General features: G+C 46.1%; 1 protein-coding gene across 1 annotated transcript in view; it reads left to right on the top strand.

Annotated features, from left to right (window-relative positions):
• ALKBH8 (alkB homolog 8, tRNA methyltransferase) overlaps window positions 1-21,972 on the top strand; it is a 113,004-nt gene that overhangs the window by 31,556 nt on the left and 59,476 nt on the right. The window contains exons 4-5 of the mRNA XM_082245351.1: window positions 10,883-11,005; window positions 20,951-21,049. Coding sequence (XP_082101477.1) covers window positions 10,883-11,005; window positions 20,951-21,049 — 222 coding nt within the window. The remainder of the gene's footprint in view (window positions 1-10,882; window positions 11,006-20,950; window positions 21,050-21,972) is intronic.

Here is a 21,972-nt window from a genome sequence, read left to right on the forward strand (position 1 = left end):
CGGGTAAGGGTGTTGGGAATGTGGGTGGGAGCTGGAGGAAAGGATATTATGAGCTCAGATTTAGAAAGATTTAGTCTGAGGAAGTGATGTGATATCCATACTGATATGTCAGTTAGTAATGGGAGAGGAGACTGAAGGGGTGAGGTGAGTAGAGAGATAGATTTGGGTGTCAACAGCATAGAGATGGTATTGGAAGTTGAGGGAGGTTATCAAGCGACCAAGGGATTAAAGCGGAGTTCCACCTAAAACCAAAAAAAATACATAAAAATACCCCCGTACAGTCAGGGCTAGTGCATTCCACAATGGATAGCCTCTGTACTGTCCCGGGTTGCACTTACCTGCAAGAAGAAATATTTACCTTGAAAATGTATTCTCCAGCGCTGCCATCTCAGGTGTGGGCAGCTTGAAGCCAGCGCGATCCTCTTCTGCATCCTCTTCCGTCTTCTTCGGTCCCCGCCGTCACTTCTGGGGCTGCAGCGTCATCCCTGCACAGCTTCTGGGCATGCCCAGAAGCTATTTGGCAAGGTATGACAGCGCCTGCACCGGAAATGACGTCGGGGCCGGTGCAGGCGCATTGATTACTGGGAGCGATGACGTTCAGCTCCCAGGAATCATTGCAAGCCAGGAAGTGACGACTCGCCGTGGCCGCCGAGAGAGGAAGAGGAAGTAAGGTAAGTATACTATCTTCTAAAACAAGGTAAGTAAAAATAAAAAATAAAAAATTGGGATTATCCAATTGTTTTCCAGGGGACCCGGAGCAAGAAGATGGACGGAAGTTACATTTTAGGGTGGAACTCCACTTTAAGTGAAGATATAGAATTAAAGGGTTCCAAAGACAGAGCTTTTGGGGACCCCTGTGAAAAGAGGAGGAGAGGGAGTTGTAGGCGACACTGAAAGAGTTCTTCATTAGGTAGGAGGAGAACCAGGAAAGAACAGAGACTTGGAGATCAAGGGAATGGATTTTTGTGAGGAGGAGCGGGTTATCCACCATTTTTTTTTTACAAACAAGGTTGCTCTTTATTGAAAAAAAACAAGGTAAAAACAGTATACAGTAAGTGTGTAGACAATGGCCACCATGAGAGCAAACGGGAAGTAGCAATCCCAAAACATCAGTACATTGAGAGTAGGCAACAACAAGGCACAGTGGGAGCACAATACAGTGATACGACAGCGAGATACAAGGAGGTCAAGTAAGATCCCTGAGAGAACCAGTAGATCAGTATGCGATACACAACCAGTGAATAGGAAATCAAGTTACATTATCTACCCATGGTTGCCAAATCTTATCATATTTGCGGGGGCAATTTCTAGCAATGTAGGTAAGTTTATACATGGGGAGGGCCCCGTTAACCAGGACCTTCCACGCCGACAGCGTGGGAGGGGAGGGGGAACCCCACCGCAGAATTATCTCTTTCCTGGCATAATACAGTACCAAAGATAGCATTAACCTCGAGTATTTAGAGCGCCTGACCCGGTCCGGGATGTCCAGAAGCGCCAGCTCCGGGGTGCACACAACCCTAAGGTCTAGGCGGGTGTTCAAAACTTCAAACACCTCACCCCAGAACCCCGCCACGCGCGGGCAGTCCCAGAACATGTGCATGTAGGAGCCCTCAGACAGCAGACACTTAGGGCAGTCAGCCGAACGTGCAGGATACATTCTGTGCAGTCTCGAAGGAGTGAAGTAAACCCTATGCAGAAATTTAGTGTAGATGAGCTTGTCTCTGGCAGCTATAACTGAGCTCGAGCCCCGTCCCAAGCAGTCGTCCCAATCCTCCCTATCCAAGCCAGGTATATCCGCAGACCAACGCCGCCACAGGCGCTCCAGGGCCGGAGAGGCCTCAACAAGGAGGGTAGAATAAAGGACGGATAACGGTTTGGGAAGCTCAGCCTGCGCGAGGACATCCTCCAGGCGGTCAGTCTGGAAAACTGGAGTGGTCGGGAACTGGGCACGGATCGCATGGCGCAATTGAAGATAGCGGAACCCAATCCAACGGGGGAGGTCAAAGGAGCCACGCAAGTCCTGAAGCGTGCGCAGCTCACCAACTGGCATAATATCCCTTAGCCTGCGAATTCCACGGTCAGCCCAGACCTGCGGATCCGGAAGCGTCCGCAGATGAGGGAGGGAGGGATTGCCCCACAAAGGGTGATAGGGGGACCAAGTATTAGGTTGGAGAAACCGCGCTCGAGCCGCCGTCCAAACCCTGAGGGTAGATCTAGTAGGCAGTGGTAGAGACGGATATGCCCGCACTCCCCGATACGGCAGATTGCCGAGGCCCGCCAGGGAGCCCAAGCAAGCAGCCTCCAGGCACGTCGCTGCATTAGATCGGGAGCCTGCGAACCACCAATGGACAGTGACCAGGACTGCCGCCCAAAAGTAAAGCTTAAAATGAGGAAGAGCTAAACCCCCCGACGACACTGGCAGTTGTAATGTAGACCGCGCCAACCGGGGATGCGAACCAGCCCATAAAAAGGAGCCGACGCAAGCGTCGAGGTCACGAAAAAAGCCGGCCGGGATCCACACCGGGGACTGGCGAAATACATACAGGAATTTTGGCAAAAAAATCATCTTAACGATATTAATACGGCCCAGTAGGTTCAATGGTAGAGATCCCCAACCTGCGCAGCGGTCGCGAAGACGGTCCAATATAGGGGTAACGTTGCGGGAGAGATAGTCGCCACTGTTTTTGGTAATCCGGATCCCCAGATATTTAAATTCGTCCACCCACATCAAAGGAGAAGGGGCCGCCAAGGCCCGCGCATCCGAATCGAGGGGGAACAGCACCGATTTGGACCAATTAATACATATCCCCGAAAACCTGCCAAATGATTCGAAAATGGCCAGAGCGGCCTGCAGGGACGAGGACGCATCCGCCAGATACAGCAAGGTGTCATCGGCGTAGAGGGACACCTTCTCCTCTAGGGAGCCCAGCCTCCAACCGCGAACATCCTCCGAGGAGCGAACCAGGGCCGCCAGCGGCTCCAAAGCCAGGGCAAATAGCCCGGGGGAAAGCGGGCAGCCCTGCCTCGTCCCCCTGCCCAGAGGGAAGGCCGCAGAGGCGACGCCATTCGTGCGGACCCGAGCCGACGGTCGTCGATAGAGCAGGCGCAACCAACCCAGAAAGCGAGGACCAAACCCGAAGCGACGGAGCACCGACCAGAGATACGGCCACTCGACCGAATCAAAAGCCTTCTCCGCATCCAGAGAGGCCACCACCCGCTGCCCAGGATTGAGATGGGGAGCAGAAAGGTTGAGGTGAAGACGACGGAGATTAATGTCCGTCCCCTTCCCCGGCATAAAACCAGTCTGATCCACATGCACAAGGTCCTCAATGACCGAGGACAAACGAATGGCCAAGACCTTGGCCAGAAGCTTGGCATCAGCGTTCAGTAAGGATATAGGGCGATACGAGGAGCAGTCCTCCGGGTCCTTACCAGGCTTAAGGATGAGCACTATGAGGGCCTCGGAGAAAGAGTCCGGCAAGGCACCCAGGTCCGCAAACTTAGTCAAGAGATCCACCAGGCGAGGCGCCAGGGGTTCCTGGAACGTAGAATAAAATTCTACTGGGATACCATCTGGGCCCGGAGCCTTGCCAGGCTGCATCCTCGACAACGCCATCTGAACCTCCTCCAAGGTGATGGGTTTATCCAAGCGTGCCCTAGTCTCCGCATCCAACTCCGGGAGGGAGACACCATCCAGATAACTCTCCAAATCATCATCAGCATAGTTCACCCTAGAGGTGTATAGCGTCCGATAATAATCTAGAAAACAAGAATTTACAACAGAAACATCAGATACCATGTCGCCCGAAGGGGACCGGATCCGACCTATATGCGTGACCGGAGTCTGTTCCCTCGACAACCAGGCCAACAGACGGCCATTTTTGTCCCCATGTTCAAAAATTCGTTGAGCTGTCGAGAGAAGGGACTTCTCCGTGGCAGCAGCCCTGTAAACCGAGAGCTCCCGCAACGCACGTTGGAAAGATGAATAACGGGCCGCATCAGGGGCCGCTACATATAATTCCTCCGCTGAGCGAAGGGATGCCTCCAGCTGCTCCAGAGACCGCACAGAATTCCTGCGAGCTGCCGCAATACGGGTAATATACACTCCTCTCAACCAGGCCTTGAAGGCATCCCAAAGGACCAGAGGGTCAGGGTGCTCGAGATTGCGCGACCAAAAAGTGGACAATTCAGCCGGCATAACTTCCACAATAGAGGGCTCCGATATCCAATATCTAGACAGCCGCCACCCTCCACTCGGCCTCCCATCAGACAACCGGAGAGAAAGCAATAAGGGAGCATGGTCAGAGATGCCTCGGGGCAAAATAGAGGCAGCCGCAACCATTTTAACAACCTCCATAGAGGCCAGCGCCAAATCTATGCGGGAGAAAGTCCGATGAGAGGCCGAGTGGCACGTAAACGCCCGATCCGACGGGTGTAAGCTCCGCCAGACATCCACCAGAGAAAAGGTGGACATCCAACGGGCCAAGGCGTCAGACCAGACCGAGGGAGGGTGAAGGCGATCCAGATCCGGAGTGGGAGACATGTTAAAGTCACCCAGCAAAAGCACATTAACCACATCATACGAGACAATCAATTGCATAAGAGTGTAGAGGAAGGCATGATCAACCGGAGGAGGCAAGTAAAGACCCACCAACAAAAAGGGCACAGAATGTATGATAGCATGTAGCAGCACATACCTCCCGGCCGGGTCAGTCCTAACCTCCAGCAGCCGAAAAGGCAGGGATCGATGCACGAGGACGCTAACCCCCCTGGCGTAGCATGAATACGTGGAGTGATAGTGGGCGCCCACCCAGGCCCGCCTGAGACCCCGAGTACGAGATCCCAACAGGTGGGTTTCCTGCAACACACAAATGTGCGGGGCATACCTGCGCAGAAAGGTAAAAACCAAGGAGCGTTTAACCGCAGAGTTCAGACCCCGCACATTCCAGGAAATCACATCAACCTTCGCCATTATCACCCAAGGGGACCAGCAATGAAGGATAGGCCCGCACCACCACTCCACCGAAAGCCGGGGGGCCAGGCCACCCGCACACCATCCAGACCCCCTCAAGGGTCCCACAGAGGGCCGGAGCCACACCAGGCACAAAATAAAGAGCAACCAGAAAAACAAAACCTTGTACATACAAACCCCTGAGCTCGCAGGTTATCCAACAATGAACAACAAAAAAAAATGCAGCATGCGAGTCAGAACAAAACAACCCACGGTCCCCCCCCCCCACCCCGCCAGACCCAAAAACAAGGGCAGGCATGGATCCCCTAACACCCCACAACAAACAAGTCAAACAGGTGACGTGATACCAAGGGCCAACGGGCTCTCAGGTAAGGCAGGCACAACCGGTACCAGTCAAGTGCAGCTGCATGGTGCAGCCGAGAGCATCACAAACCGGATCCAAATCTGTAGGTCCAATGAGTTCAAGTCAGCCAGCCATTCATTCGACCGCAGGTGCAGACAGCAATCCTTGGGCGTCCAGGCGCAGGGCCGCAATCAATCCAACAAGGGTGGTGCAAGTCACCGCCAACATGGCAGCCAGGGCTTATGGAAAAACCAGGAAGGGTAGAGCAAACAAGCCAGCGGTGACATATAGGTGATGTAAACAACGCTGGGCAATAGATACCCACTCAGCCACGGGGGGGAAGGCGCTCCAGCCAGTCCGATGCATCTCTAGGATCCGTGAAAAAACGTGTAGATTCACCATCAATCACTCGGAGTTTAGCCGGGAACAGCATATTATACTTGATGCCCCGAGACCGGAGCGCAGCCTTGACAGCATCAAAGGAACGGCGCTGCTTCTGCGTCTCCACGGTGTAATCTGGGAAGATCATGAGCTTGGCATTCTGGTAAGACAGAGACCCCGCCGCCCGAGCCGCCCGCAGGGTCTCATCCCGGTCCCTGAAATTCAGCAGTCTAAGGATCAGAGTGCGAGGGGGGGAGCCTTCCGGGCCCGGGCGAGGAGGGACCCGGTGAGCCCGCTCTACGGTGTAATGCTGGGAGTAGCGGGCCGTAGGCAGCAAGGACCGGAGCAGCTCCTCCACGAACAGCGTCGGTTCCCTACCTTCCGCCCCCTCCGGGAGTCCCACGATCCGGAGGTTGTTGCGCCGGTTGCGATTCTCGGCGTCCTCGGCACGGAACTCCAGGGCCCTCACCTTGGTATGCAGGACCCGCAGGGAGGCCGTATGTTCAGCCACCACATCCTCCACCGGGCCAACACGCTGCTCCACCTCCGTGAGACGGGACCGGATCTTGTCAAAGTCCTGCCGCATCAGACAGACATCCAGTTGCACCGCCTCGATCTTCGTGGTGAGTGCCGTCTGGCAGGCCACTATGGCCGCCATGACCTCCGGGATGCCAGGCAGCGGGACCTCGGCAGCAGGGTGTTGCTCCATCTGAGAGGCCATTTTGCAGGAAGGGCAAGGCGGCTGCGGCCTAGTCTGCGTGGGAGCGGGGGCCTCGGGGGACTGCACAGGCTGCGGAAAACGGAGCTTCTTCGCCCGCTGCGGTCGGGCGGATGATCGGCTGGGCATGCAGAGGACCGAAACGGCCAAGGTAAGTAGGAAAAGGAGTCACGGAGTATAGTCAGGATAAATCGCTCTCGGAGCTCTCAGCAGGCACGTCTGCTCAAGTCGCCATCTTGGACACGCCCCCGGGTTATCCACCATATGAAAGCAGAAAGGTCTAATAGTATGAGTATTGAGTGATGGCCATTGGTCTTAGCAGTTAGCAAGTGCACAGCAGTGGAACCTAGAGATAGGAGGGTAGCTAGTAAAGGGAAGCTAATATCTCTCTAGGTGAACATCTTTCTAACTTTAACACACTGGGGCCAATTTTATTAAAGCATTTGCACCACTTCTCTAGCATTACGGCCATATTCACCTGCACCAAATTCATGAAAGCAGTGCAACAGTTTTTTTGTTAATTCTGACATGAAACAAATTCAGATAGTTCTTATGTGCAACATTTACATTCTGATGCAACAAATTAATTAGGAAATATTACCATAATGGTGATGAGGAAAGTAGTGGTAAATAAGGCCTCTTCTATGTTGGCATAAACTGTGTTGCATGTGCAAATATTGTTGTAGTCAAGATTCTGTTAAACCACTTCAGCCCCGGAAGGTTTTATCCCCTTAATGACCAGGCCATTTTTTTACGATTCGGCACTGCGTTACTTTAACGGAAAATTGCGCGGTCGTGCAATGCTGTACCTAAATACAATTTATGTCCTTTTTCCCCCACAAATAGCGCTTTCTTTTGGTGGTATTTGATCACCTCTGCGGTTTTTAGATTTTGCGCTATAAACAAAAAAAGAGCGTCAATTTTGAAAAAAACGCCATATTTTTTACTTTCTGCTATAAAACATTCCCAATAAAAAAAATTAAAAAAATTAAAATGTATCAGTTTAGGCCAATTTGTATTCTGCTACGTATTTTTGTTAAAAATATCCCAAAAAGCGTATTTTAATTGGTTTGCGCAAATGTTATAGCGTTTACAAACTACGGGATAGATTTTTGGACTTTTTTATTTATTTTTTTATTAGTAATGGCAGCGATCTGCGATTTTTAGCGGGACTGCGACATTGCAGCGGACAGATCGGACCCCTAACTGACATTTTTGACACTATTTGGGGACTGGTAACATTAATAGAGTAATCAGTGCTAAATATTATGCACTGTTACTGTATACATGACACTGGCAGGGAAGGGGTTAATACTGGGGGTGATCAAAGGGGTTCAATGTGTGCCTAATATGCTTACTGACTGTGTGTGTGTGTGTGTGTGTGTGTGGGGGGGGGGGGTGGTTCTGTGACAGGCATAGAGAGATCACAGTTCCAGCTTAGCTGAAACTGCTGATCTCTCCTTGCCTGTCTGACAGAAGAAAGAGAAGTAAGCTCTGTGCTACGGAAAAATGGAGAGGGGGAGGATAGTGTAGGCTGCGGCCTCCCTCAAATATAACCAGAGTTATATTCGACAATGGAAAGGGGGGGGGGGGGGGACAAAAGGGACGGCACTGCCTAGAAATGGTAGTGTTGGTATAGATGGTTGATATTGGTAAGCAATATAAGTAAGTAACAAACAATAAACTTATATAGATGACAATGGTGATATAAATAAATCAAATGGCAAATACAAGTCAGAGATGGGTAGGTAGACGGCAGAGGATAGGTATGATGTAAAAGGCAATCACAGTGTGATATGTTATTAAATACAAGCCAGACAGACAATAAATAAAGTGACTTGTGCCTTCAGGTGCAAACCAATTGAACAATAATGGATAAGGTCCTGTGGTATTACTGGTACCAAATAAAAAGGTGAAGAATAAATAACCAATGAGATGAACCAATAGGCTATGGTGCAAAAAACAAGGATCTGTAAATAGGAGAGTGCTAAGTGATATGGTTATATCAATAACAAGTGAGTAAATAAATACTTATATAATGAATAAATTAAGGTGACTCTAAGCAATATCTAAATAAAGTGACACTGCACAGCTGAAGAAGTGTATGGGTACATTTGGTCTTTCTGTTTCTGGACCGTTTAGCCTGGTTTTATGCAGATAAAGGCATGTATATGCAAGTACAGTTAAACAAAAGAAAAATGGATCTGGGAAGCAAAAGTTTTTTTTTTTTTTCGTTCATTGACGGACACAGCTCCTGATTCTTCTTAACCATTGGGTTATACTACCCCCTACAGGAGTAGGACACTAGGCAGGAAAGAGCTTGACTACGCCTATGGGCATTCCCAGGGGGTATACACCCACTCTCAGCTATAGGCACTCAGTTTTGTTACAAGCAGTATCAGAAGAATTACAACTCCACAGAGGGGTGGGTGCTGTGTCCATCAATGAAGATCAGAGAAATGGATTTTACAGTAAGTCAAAAATCCCATTTTCTCTTTCGTTCACTGACGGACATAGCTCCTGATCTTCTTAACCATTGGGACGTCCCAAAGCAGTGTTAAACATGAGGGGTGGGAACAGCGAAAAAGAAATTCCCAAGGCTAATTATAGCCAGCTAGGTAAAGAGGCATTCAACCAAAACAACTGGAGCTTACCTGAAAAAAACAATTTTTCTGCCTAATCCGGAGTAAGGACCTAGTTCCTTGCTGGGATCTCTGGTCCTGGTGATTTTCTTTTTTTTTTTTTATTTTCTTTTTGAATGGCCCATCAAGGGCCAGGTATCAGGTTTGGCGGTCTATTTACAACGACCTTTGGCCTCACACTCCCTGGTGCGTACCTTTCTTCAGGGTGTCCGACATTTGGTTCCTTCAGTGCGGGCTCTGTTGCCGCCCTGAGATCCTAATGTGGTGCTTTTAGCTCTACAGAAGCCTCACTTTGAAAATATTTGGGAGGTTTACCTGCTTGCGCTGCCCCAGAAGGTGGCCTTTTTTGGTGGCTATCACCTCTGCGTGCAGGGTGTCAGAACAGGCGGCGTTATCCTGTCGTTCACCTTATTGGTGATTCACAAGAATAAGGTGATGTTTCGCCCCTGTGCATCATTCCTTCCTAAGGTGGTCTCTGACTGTCGTTTTCAATGAGGACATTGTGCTGCCTTCCCTGTGTCCCAGGCAAAACCTCCAAAGGAAATTGCCTTGCATGCCTTGGATGTGGTCCGGGCAATTAGGGTGTACCTGACAGCTACGGAGTCTTTTAGGAAATCAGACTCTCTATTTGTGTTCGCGGACGGACCTCACAGAGGGTTGTCTGCTTCTTCTGCGACCATTTCCAGATGGATCAGACAGATCCTATTGCAGGCCTATTGCACCAGGATCAGGTTCCTCCTTACCCTGTCAAGGAGAACTCTACTAGAGCGCTTAGTGTCTACTGGGCTTCTGTCCTCAAGCGTCAGTGGCGCAGGTTTGCAAGGCACCTGTCGTTTGTGCACACTTTTACAAAATTTTTATAAAGTGCATGTGTTGGCTTCTGCGCATGCCTATTTTGGGCGCAAGGTTTTTCTGGCTGCTGTGTAGAGGACCTGGTCCTTTTTGAGGGTGTTTTGTTTTTTTCAGGTGAGTTCCATTTGTGTATGATTGAGCTCCATGTTACTTGGTTGGTTATGGTTAGCCTTGGGAATTTTTTTTCTGCTTTTTTCCCACCTCTCACGTTAACTGCTTTGGGACTTCCAAATGGTTAAGAACAATCAGGAGCTGTGTCCGTCAATGAACGAAAGAGAAAATGGGATTTTTGACTTACCGTAAAATCCATTTCTCTGATGTTCATTGACAGACACAGCACCCACCGCTATGTGGAGTTGGCTTGCTTCTGACACTGCTTGCAACAAAACAGAATGCCTATAGCAGAGTGTGAGAGTATATCCCTTGGGACTGCCCCATAGGCGTGGTAAAGCTTTTTCATGCCTAGTGTCCTACTCCTGTAGGGGGCAGCATAACCCAATGGTTAATATTCTGGAGCTGTGTCAGTCAATGAACATCAGAGAAAAGAATTTTACGGTAAGACAAAAATCCAATTTTTTGCTTCCCAGATCCATTTCTCCTGCACCAACACAAGAGGCTTATGAGCATTACTGAGGCCTTACTTTTGACTGCAGAATAAATGTTTATTATGTTTTCTACTGCAATTGAAGATTAGTAGATATAAGTTATCATACTCTTCTAGCGCCTCATATTACATTCTACTTTACCAGGTTGTCTAGTTGTCCTGCATTAATGTGAGATTACCCTACACTGGCTTTATATGTTCTCCAGAAGTGCAGTATTTACACATTTGGCCTCCATCCTGGTTGCTCTCTGTATTTACTGTTTATTAGTAAAAATACAATGAAAATCACAATGTCAAACATCAATCTATAAATGTATAAATGTTAAAACAAAATCGACCAAAAATATGGTGCTTTTACTTTTATTTCCAGTTGATGTACAGGCGATGTCCCCTCCCCCTTTACCTCCCGGCTTGATCATTGTAGAAGATTTTGTCTCTCCCGCAGAAGAACTGACGTTGCTGGAAAGCATTCACTGGGAGACGGATAACTGCAGTAAGTATGCACAGTATAAAATCTACACAATACAAAGCCGATAGCAAGGTCTAGATATAATGCTAGAGCATAAATATATGAACAGGAACGATTCATTTTGGATAGGAAAATACATTGATATAAGTAAAATATCTAAAGGTGCCCAAACACTTTTAGTTAGATCAATCTTGCAATGTTTCCCATTTTCTTTTAGATATAATAAAAGTAACAAGTGTATTTTTACATTTTTGCTGGAAAAAGCTTTGAATTTCCATTCAGATTGGAAAATGTCAATAGTTTCTGATGGGACCAAATATAAAAGATTCCATCTCAACAAAGAATCATGTTTCTTTGTTAAATCTAAAAAATCTTTCCTTTTTTTTTTTATTTTTTTTTTTTTTTAATTTTATTAGTTTTCCAATATACAAAATACATGTGTTTACTTCAATAAAAAGAAGAAACCTTTACATATAATTTTTTCCCTCCTCCCCCATTTCCCGTTACACTTGCGTCGTAATCTCTTCTTCCTCTATTCCTTCCCTATGTTTTGTTTCAGATTCCCTTAATTCAAAATATTTATTTGTACTCTTAAATTCTATCCAATCTCTCCAGATGTTTATGAATTTTCCTATTTCATTTTTCCCATAATACAGTTCTTCCATAATATAAATAATTTCTATCTTTTTAACCCAATCTCTCAACGTTGGACTCTCTGGTACTTTCCTAGGATTTTGGAATTAGAGATTTTGCTGCGTTTATTGGATGTGGTGTCACCGCCTTTTTATATTGCTTAATTGTCAGTTTAGTATTATGGAATAGATGGGTTTCAGGATTTTTAGACATCTCTAGTCCTGTTATTCCCTGAATCTGTTGTATAATTTCTTCTCAGAATTCTTGTATCTTTGGGCATTCACACCAAAAAAAATTATCCCACATCCTCTCCAACAAAGTGGTGATTTTTCTGATTGGCATTTTTGTGCTTTGGCAGGTGTTGTATACCATATTGATAGGCATTTATAGTTAATTTCTCTCGTATTTACATCTATCGCTGTCCCGTCTGTTAATTTCAGTATTTCCTCTTTTTCTTGTTCGCTCCTGTCTGCGTCAAGCTCTGCCTCCCATTTCTCCAGATAGGGTGGAGTTTCAGGTTCCGTGATCCTGGTAAGAGTCTTATATACCTGGGAAATGCAGTGCCTTGGAGCAGATTGTGAGCTGAGCATTTTTTCAAATGGTAATACATTTTCGCCTAGTCTTATTGGGTGAGATAGTGTCTTTATAAAGTGCTTTAATTGGTGACCTTTTTTCATTAATCAATATGAATTCTCTTTTTTTTTTGTCTTAATTCCTATAGTGTACATATCTCTCCTTTTTTAATTGTGCGTTCGTATCCTTTATCCAACCCCTAATCAGTGTCTTATTCCCTGGCAAAAAAAAAAAAAAAAAATCTGTCCCTGATAATGATATTATTGGCGAATAATAATCCCATTTTCTCTGTGCATTAAATCTCATATTTTATTTACCAGCATTGTAAGTGTGCTTTTGAATAGTGATATTGTTGTGGCACCAATATCACCTTGTGTAATGGTATCTTACTTTTATACCTTTTCAATTGTAACCCGACTTTCTTCTTTCAAATTATATTTCATATCCATAACTCCATATGGATCCAACATATCCATAACTCGTGTTAATAAGACCACGTTGTAGTATCTTTTATACTGCGTCAGGCAACAACTCCTGCGCAAACCACCGTAGGTGCTGGCAGGCTGCTGGCGGCGCGCTCCTGCCCCGCTCGTCAGCGGGGAAGCCAATGCACGGGCAGGCAGCTCCGATTGCTGCCTGACACCCGCGATCGCTCCCCCGCCGCTTTTGTAAACACAGCTGACCGTTCTTCTCCCTGGAATGATCACAGAGCGCCTGTGATCCTTCTATATAGAAACACAGGTCTTTGTGATCACTTCACAAGCCACGCCCTCCTGCAGTTAGAAACACGCCCCTAGGCTCTCATTTAACCCCTTTGATCACCCCTAGTGTTAACCCCTTCCCTGCCAGTGTCATTATTACAGTAATAGTGCATATTTTTAGCACTGATTACTGTAGTAATGTCATTGGTCCCCCCAAAAATATCAGTCAGGGGTCTGATCTGTCCTACGCAGTGTCGCAGTCCCTCAAAAAATCGCAGATCGCAAAAAACAATAAAAATTACATAAATCTTTCAGGTAGTTAGTAGACGAGATAACTTTTGTGCAAACCAATCAAAATACGATAACTGCGATTTTTTTTTTTTTTTTTTTTTTTCCCAAAAATATGTAGCAAATAACAAATTGGCCTAAATTGTTAAAAAAATTGGATTTTTTAATTTTTTTTTTTTTTTTTTGGGAATGGTATATAACAGAATGTGAAAAATATATATATATATATATATATATATATTTTTTTTTTCAGAATTGTCACTCTTTTTTTGTTTATAGCGCAAAAAATAAAAATTGCACAGGTGATCAAATGCCACCAAAATAAAGCTCTATTTGTAGGAAAAAGGACATCAATTTTATTTAGGTACAGCGTCGCACGAGTTAAAGTAACGCAGTGCCGAATCACAAAATATGGCCTGGTCCTTAAGGGGGCAAATCCTTCCGGTCCAGAAGTGGTTAAAATATGGGACAGCCAATCCCCCTTGTGTTTTACCTTTACTTATTGTAGCAAATTTAAATTCTTGGTTGTTTGTGTTTCCATATAAACCCCAGTGTCCTCTTTATTAATATATTAAAATAACTTTGTGGCACTTGGATCGGGAGCATCTGGAACTTCTAAAGCACTTTTGGTAAAATACTAATTTTGATTATATTTTAATGCCCCACTCAGGAGAGTGGCCTCATTGAGGTTTATCTCAATTCTTCCTTAATTTATTTTAATAGCAGGATGTAGTTCAATTCATACAGTTCCTTCCAGGTAGCTGTTAAATTTACCCCTAAATATTTGCATTTCTTCTGCCATTCAAACTGGAATTTTTCTTGCAAACATTGCTCCTCTTTATATCCACATTTATATTTAAGATTTCCCATTTTATCAGGTTTATTTTGAAATTTGATAATTCTCCATATTATTTCTAGGATTTCATTATATTTGCATTTGGAAGAGATGTTCTGGGATTTGAAACCTAAAACAAAATATCATCTGCATTTGCTGCCACTTTGTTCTTCCTCTCCTATTTTCACTCCTTTTATATCTATACTGTTTCTAATAGTTGCAAGTAGAGGTTCCAGCGATAATGCGAATAAGAGAGAGAGGGGGACACCCCTGTCTCATTCTATTATTCAATTCAAAGGGCTAAGATAGAATTCCTTTTCTCTTAATTGCTGCCGTTGGGTACTTATATAATGTTTTAATCCACTGGATCATTCTTGGACCCATCCCTATTTCCTCTAGTGTCGCTAACATGAAACCCCAGTACAACCTGTCAAATGCTTTTTCAGCAACTACTGACAGAAGCAGGGCTGGGGGTCCCTCTTTAACCAGTACTGGGCACTTTCACCCCCTTCCTGCCTAGGCCAATTTTCAGCTTTTAGCGCTCTTAAATTTTGAATGACAATTGCGCGGTCATGCAACATTGTACCTAAACCAAATTTATGTCATTTTTTTTCTCCCACAAATAGAGCTTTCTTTTGGTGGTATTTGATCACCACACGGTTTTTTTCCTTTTTGCTAAACAAATAAAAAAAGACCGAAAAGTTTGAAAAAAAAAAAATGTTATAAAATTTTGTAAATAAATACATTTTTTCCTGCACTAACGAGCACTGATGGATGAGGCCCCACTGGCAGGCATTGATGGGGAGGCACTGATAAGACACTAATATGCAGCACTGATGGGCACTGATAGGCGGCACTGATATGCAGTACTGATATATGGCACTGATAGGTAGCACTGATATGCAGCACTGATGGGCACTCATAGGCGGCACTGGTGGGCGGCAATGATGGGCACTGGTGGGTTGCAATGATGGGCAATACCGATGAGGAGGGCACTGACAGGCTCCCTGAGCACTGATTGGCATCCCTGGTGGCATGGGTGGGCATCCCTGGTGGCCATATGTGGGCATCCCTGGTGGCCATGGGTGGGCAATCCCTGGTGGCTCTAGTGGCATCCCCCAAGGGTCTGCACTGGTAATCAATGCTCTGTCAGGCGCGAACTGAGGAATGCCGATCAACGGCACTTCCTATTTATTATGTGACCAGCTGTGATTGTACACAGCTGATCACATGGTAAAGAACCTACGTCAGTAGGCCCTTTACTGAGATCGGAGATGCGGTGTGTAAATTCCTTTAATATTTGATTTTATCCTATTAAGTCTTTGTTTTTTTTTTCTCTATTGATATATTGATATCAGAATACCACTGTAAACATAAACAAAAAGAAGGGCGCACCTTCTTTCGAGGCTGTGCCTCTTCCTCAGAGCCTAAGAGCCATGTCTAAACCCTTGAGATATATATATATATATAGTAGAAATAACCTCCACTTGACCTTTGAGATTAGGGGAGGAGATACCTCCCTTGTGGGCGTGGCTACACAATTGATTTTAACCAAACCCTAGTACAGACAAATGTTTATACAAAACAATAGAACTCTATATACATGGGGTACTGACTCCCACCTCAATGACTGCTTGCCCATAACTTACATGAAAAATTGCAACAAAAATAATGCTATTAAGTTCATACCAGACCATATGACCATCCACACATATGCACAATAACAAGGGTTTAGACATGGCCCTTAGGCTCTGAGGAAGAGGCACAGCCTCGAAATGCGTTAGCCTTTCATCTTTACAAGACATTGGACTCTTACAACATGGACGTTGCTCAATGGAATTGATATGCTGGTTTACATCGCATGTTTGTGAGTAGCCACTTTTTAATATTTTATTAATAAAAGCCTACTAAGGATAATGCGCTAGGCTGGTGCGCCCTTCTTTTTGTTTATGTTTACAGTGTTTTATCGACCACCCCAGTCGTAGAGGGCAGCAAGGCTTACCCATTAGTGGATGCCAAGTGAGAGTTCAGGGATAAAGGCAGCCTGAGAACCTGATTCTGAGCACAGGAGTAACGTGCCTAGCATCGTAATTTTCTATCAGAATACCACTGATGTAGGCTTCATGAGCTTCCCATACTGTGGCTTCTGTTACTTCTTGTGTCTTATTTAACAGGAAGTAATGTTCTATTTCTTTATTCTCCCTTCCACCTCTTGATCCTGTATTGGTGTCTCATTTAGTCTCCAATTATTTGTCTTATTCTGTTCCTCTGTCATCTTAATTTCCGTTATTACTGGTCAGGTTATTACTTCAATAGATGTTTTACCTACAATGTCCAGTAATCTATGTTCTACCAATATTTAATCCAGTCTTGAAAATGTCCCGCATACGGAGGAGAAAAAAATTATAATCCGTTACATTCGGGTGTTGGATTCCCCAAACATCTATTAATTGATATTGGTAGAATGTTTTTTCAGTACCTTAAGTTGATGCACTTTGCTCCTTCGGGCACGACCCAATGCATCAAGCTGTGGATCCATTGAGAAATTAAAACCTCCTGCCACTATCACTTTACCTACTTTAAATTCCATAGGTTCTCTCAAAATCTGCCTTAAAGCGTGTGTTACCCTAAAAAAAAAAAATGGATCCTGCTCCTTTTTAAAGCATGTTATACAGCACTGTGCTTGTGCTGTGTCCTTTGGTCTCCTGTATCACCTAAAATATCTGGCTGATCCTGCCAGTTTCTGCCTTCCTTTCTGTACACTGACCACAGTGTATCAAGACTGCTGAGCCCATACTCCATGGTCAGTGTATGTGCCTCCTTCATCCGCAGCCCTGCTCTCTGCTCTCCTCTGTTGTCCTCCCTGCTCCCCTCCCTACCTGTCAGCTCTTACCAATCCCGCCCCCCCCCCCTCTTTCTGCTGCTGAAATACCTTTAGACCTCACACACAATCTCCTCTGTTATAAAGCCTAGTATGCTGCAGTGTATGTCCTTTGTAAAAAAGATGCCTATTTTTACCTGATTTCACAGCGCAGATTGGCGGACACGTGACTCCTCGAGGCTCCCCTCCTCCCCTGCCGACGTCTCGGCTCACCACCTCCCGACTGACGTCAGTGAGGGAATCTTGGCCCCTCCCACTCTAGCTGTCAGATCAGGAGCGGCAGCTGTGAGGAGTCAAGTGACCGCTGATCTGCGCTGTGAAATCAGGTAGAAATGGGCATCTTTTTTACAAAGGACATACACTGCACCATAGGAGGCTTTATAACAGAGGAGATTGCGTATAGTTTATGAAGTGGCTTAACAACCACTTTATATAGTAGTAATTTATTGGGTTCTTATTGGGGCAGTATATATTTGCCAGCGTATACTCCTTGCTACAATCAACTGCCGGACTGTGCAATGGGCTGGATAATCTAGATCCAGTGGTCACACCAGTATGGCCAGCGAGCGCACACAGACATCAGCTCCGCGCTAGGTCGGCCGCGACATAGCCCCACTGGACGGGGGCTGGCCTGCGAGTTAAATGTCTCGCGAGGTCGCATACGACCGGGTCTCGGCCTGAATCGGAGCACTCTTCCTGGCTGAGAGACCCCCCCCCCGTTTTCGATTGAGAGCAGGCTTTGTTTGGAACAATGCCGCCTGGTTCCTGGTATGGTGAGTAGCTGCCCCCCCTCTCCACCTGGAGGGTTTTGGGGTGTACATGGGCCCCTCCTTCGGATAGTCAGACCCCCGGTTTCCCCTCCTTCTCGACAGGTACACCCTTTCACCTGTCCCCCCCCCCCCCATTCTACCCCCCTCCACTTATGCTGGGGCTGCCTGGGTGGTCTGGTCCACCTCCTGGGGTGGGGGCAGAGCTCTAGCTGGCGATGGAGCAGGCCCCCCCCCCCCCCGTCCTGTCCGGGCCTGTCCTTGAGGCCTAGGGATCCCTTCTGGGTCCCTGGGACCTGCGTTAATCCGCCACTTTCTTGTGGTCTGTGTGCTCAATGCACAGTGACCATGTTTGTGTAGTCTGGCGGCCATTTTGCGGTGGTTTGCCATTTAAAATAGCGGCGGCCATAACAGTGGATCCCTGTGGGCGGCGATTTCGGTGGTGGGCTCGCCTCCTCATCCCCTGGTGCTGACTCCTGGATCTTTTCACTTCCTAATCGCTGCGCGTAGAGTGCAGATTATCCTGGTGGCAGCAGGTGCCCGTTTCTGGTGGGGTCCTCTCCCTCTCTGCTGAGGATCACTTGGTGCTTTGTTCCTGGCGACTGGGTGTTGCTGCCAGAGCTGTGGGGGTTGTCCCTTTGCAGTGTTTTACACTTTTTGTGGGGTCCCTGTGGTGACACATGGAGTCTTTGGAGCACATCTTCCCACCTGATCCCCTCTCTGAGGCTGCGGGGCCCTCTGGGTCCCTAACGTCCATCGATGCTCTGATGGCGGACCTGGAGTTCTTTGTGATCCGGGTGGAGGTGGTTTTCGGGCGACGGGCTAGCAAAAAGACCCCCCGCCTTCCCCTGCCTCATCTGTCTCATCAGATCCTGAATCTAATTTGGCCGCCGAATCCAGAGTGGCAAAGAGGTTTCCTTTCCCCGCCTATTTTGACGGAATTGTCGCGAAAGAGAGGGGAGGACCAAAGCGTTCCCTTGGGGTCCCTAAGCGATTTGCTAGGCGATACCCCTATGAGAAGTCCCTTATTAAGAAGTGGACTGTTCCACCGGTGGTGGAGCCTTTCTTTTCCAGATTGAACAAGGCATCCATGATTCCAGGTGAAGAGTCCCCCGTCTTTAAGTATCAGGCTGACAGAAAGGCGGAGGCTCTGGCCCACAGTATATTCACTGTGGCCGGTTCGGCACTGAAGCTGGTATTCACCATTGCCCTGGTGTCGCAAACTCTGACTCAGTAGGCTAAGCTTTTACCTTGTGACCTGGAGGGGGGAGTAGCTCCCCCCTGCCTTTGCTGAGCTGGCGGACCAGCTGGTCTAGGGGCTGCAGTTTATCTGTGATGCCTCTTTTGGATGCGGCTCCCCTAGTGTATATATACCAGTGCTATACCCCCTTTGGGTCTGTCCCTTTAAAAGTGCAGTGCTGTTTTTCCTTACACTGCGCTGGGATCTGTAGCTCTGTATTCCCTGCTAAGACATTCCCAGAGTAATATTAGTGTTTTTATTTAACACCAGGTAGTATGCTGTACAGTCCAGTGATTCTCATTCCCTTTTTCCTGTTTTAGTTTTAAGGAAAAAAAAAGATGTCCTATGCTGCCATTGATCTTAATATATTTTGCATTGCAATGTTAAATGTCCAGTGCATATTATCAATTCCAGTCCCAGTGACTCACACCGTTCTTCCATCTGCTTTTTCTCCAAGATATGGTCCTGTCACGCTTAAGCTGTGGCTGCAGGGGATCCATCTGTGCCGCCCATGCCCACGTTCAGGAGATCCCGGGGCCGCTCCAGCATGTGTTTCTCCCTCGCCAGAGGGAACCCACCACTAACCTCCTCCTCTACTTTCCGTCCGTCAGCCACGGCCTCTCTGGAGACACGTCGGGGATGAGTCGCCACAGGAGAGCACAGCAGGACTCACGCCGGGGGAGATGGTTAGCGGAGGTATGCCGTACAAGCCGCTTATAACGGGAATCCTCTGAGCTCCTAGCACATGCTCCCTGCGTGCGCCATGATCAGGCCCCTCCCCTCTGCTCTAAAAATTCTTTACAGTTAACATCCAGTGAATTAGCTTTAACCACTTGACCTCCAGAAGATTTACCCCCCTTCATGACCAGGCCATTTTTTGCAATACGGTACTGCGTTACTTTAACTGACAATTGTGCGGTCATGCAACGCTTTACCCAAATAAAATTTCTGTTCTTTTTTCCCCACAAATAGGGCTTTTATTTGGTGGTGTTTGATCACTACTGTGTTTGTTTCTTATTTTTTCCACTTTAAACAAAAAAGACTGACAATTATGAAAAAAATACTTTCTGCTCTAAAACATATTCAATAAAAATGTTTTTAAAAACCATAGTTCTTAACGAATTTAGGCCAATATGTATTCAACTACATATTTTTGAATAAAAAAAATCCCAATAAGTCTATATTAATTGGTTTGTGCAAAAGTTATAGTGTCCATTAACTCTCGTATGTATATGGGTATTTTTTTTATCCATTTTTATTTTTTATACTAGTAATGGCAGTGATCTGCGACTTATAGCGGGACTGCAATATTGCGGCAGCCAATCGGACACTAACTGACACTTTGTGGGAACCAGTGACTCTAATACAGTGATCATTGCTAAAAAATATGCACTGTCACTGTACTAGTGACACTGGCTGGGAAAGGGGTTGAATATCTAGGGCAATCAAAGGGGTAAGCCTAGCCTGTGTTTATATGTACTGTGTTAGGTGCTTTTACTTAGGGACACAGAATTCATCATCCCCCTCCTTTCCCCTGTTAGAATGAAGCTCTACTTTGTTTACATAAGCAGAGCTCTGTTCTGTGTCTCTGCCCGGTGATCGGCTGGTGTCGACAAACATCCAGTGCCCTGCACCCGCAGATCAGCTTCTGCTGTAAGTAATCACAGCAGAAGCGTGCTGCTGGCGGCACACGCCCCTTAGGCGGATGTGCAGAATCACGTGTGTGTGTGTGTATATGTGTGTGTATATATTTATATAGTGATTCAGCGCAGGAAGGCCACCTTGTAGCAGTATATCTGCTATGGAGAGGTCCAGGACTGGTTAAAAAAGCCATCCCTGACTTCTGTAGTTGCAGGCACTGTGGAGCAATTCAAGCTTCACAGCACTTAACTCTGTAATCCTCTTTCTCCCAGCACCTCTACTCCTCCTCCCTGCAGTAACTTGGCAGCTTTGTAATGTAAACAGAGCAGGTATCGAGAGATTTGTTGCAGTTTTTGTCAAGGATTTGTTCAAAAATGATGCTTTACAGAAAACATTGTTTATAATTGCAGAAAATCAGAAAGCGTTAAAACACAGGCAAGTGAAGCATTTTGGATACGAGTTCCGATATGATAATAATAACATAGACAAGGACAAGCCTTTACCTGGAGGTAAGTCTTAAAGCATGACTTAAAGCAAACCGACGAGAAGTGAACCTGCTAAATTAAATGCCACTAGGATAGAAAGTCACAATAACTAAAAAGAAAAGTATTTGTGGCTGGGGTTCCACATTAATATTGAATGGATATTTCAAAAGCACTAAATTACTAGAGGTTTTTTGTCTATTTCGGCTAAAGCCTGGTACACACTGCTAGTTTTTTTTTTTTAATGACTGAAGGTCTGCTTTAAGGCTGCATTCACACCTGAGCGTAGCGTTTTTGGCACGTGTTTATGAGCGACTTTGGCGTGACTTAATGTTTTTTTTTCTGCGTTTTTGCTCTTGGGTGTTTTTTTATTAGCCAATATAAAAGATCATCTGTTTCATCATTTGTTGCTATGTATTCATCCACTTCCTGAGTCAGAAAAATGCGCCAAGTTGCGAGACAACTCGCAAAAGCACATAAAAAACGCGTGAGTTGCGCCTTTCTATGTACTTCTGTGGGAATAAAAACGCCCAAATCTGCCCGATTTAAGCTACAATAAAAGCTCCAGAACTTTTTTGAGCTTCAGGTGTTTGGCATTAGGTGAAATGGAGTGGAGATGTGAACCATGTCCATAGAGAAACATTGATTTATTTTTTTCTCCTCCAGCGTTTTTAAGCTTCAAGCTTTAAGCTACACAATGCTTAGGTGTGAATGGGGCCCAAGTGGCGTGATCACAGTGGTCTGGGTGGGAGATTGACTTAGTCTGGATAGACCATGGCCAGCCTGTTAATGATGCCTGATAAATGCAAACCTGTAAGCATGTTTTACAGTAGGAGTCACATCATTGTTCGTCATTCCTGTTAAATTTGACGGGTAAAATAATTTTTCATCAAGCATGTTATATTTTAATAGAAGTGACTACCCTTTGAATATACAGATATATTGCAAAT

The sequence above is a fragment of the Pelophylax lessonae genome, assembly GCF_965119305.1.
Source record: "Pelophylax lessonae genome assembly, chromosome: 2".
Classification (NCBI taxonomy): domain Eukaryota; kingdom Metazoa; phylum Chordata; class Amphibia; order Anura; family Ranidae; genus Pelophylax; species Pelophylax lessonae.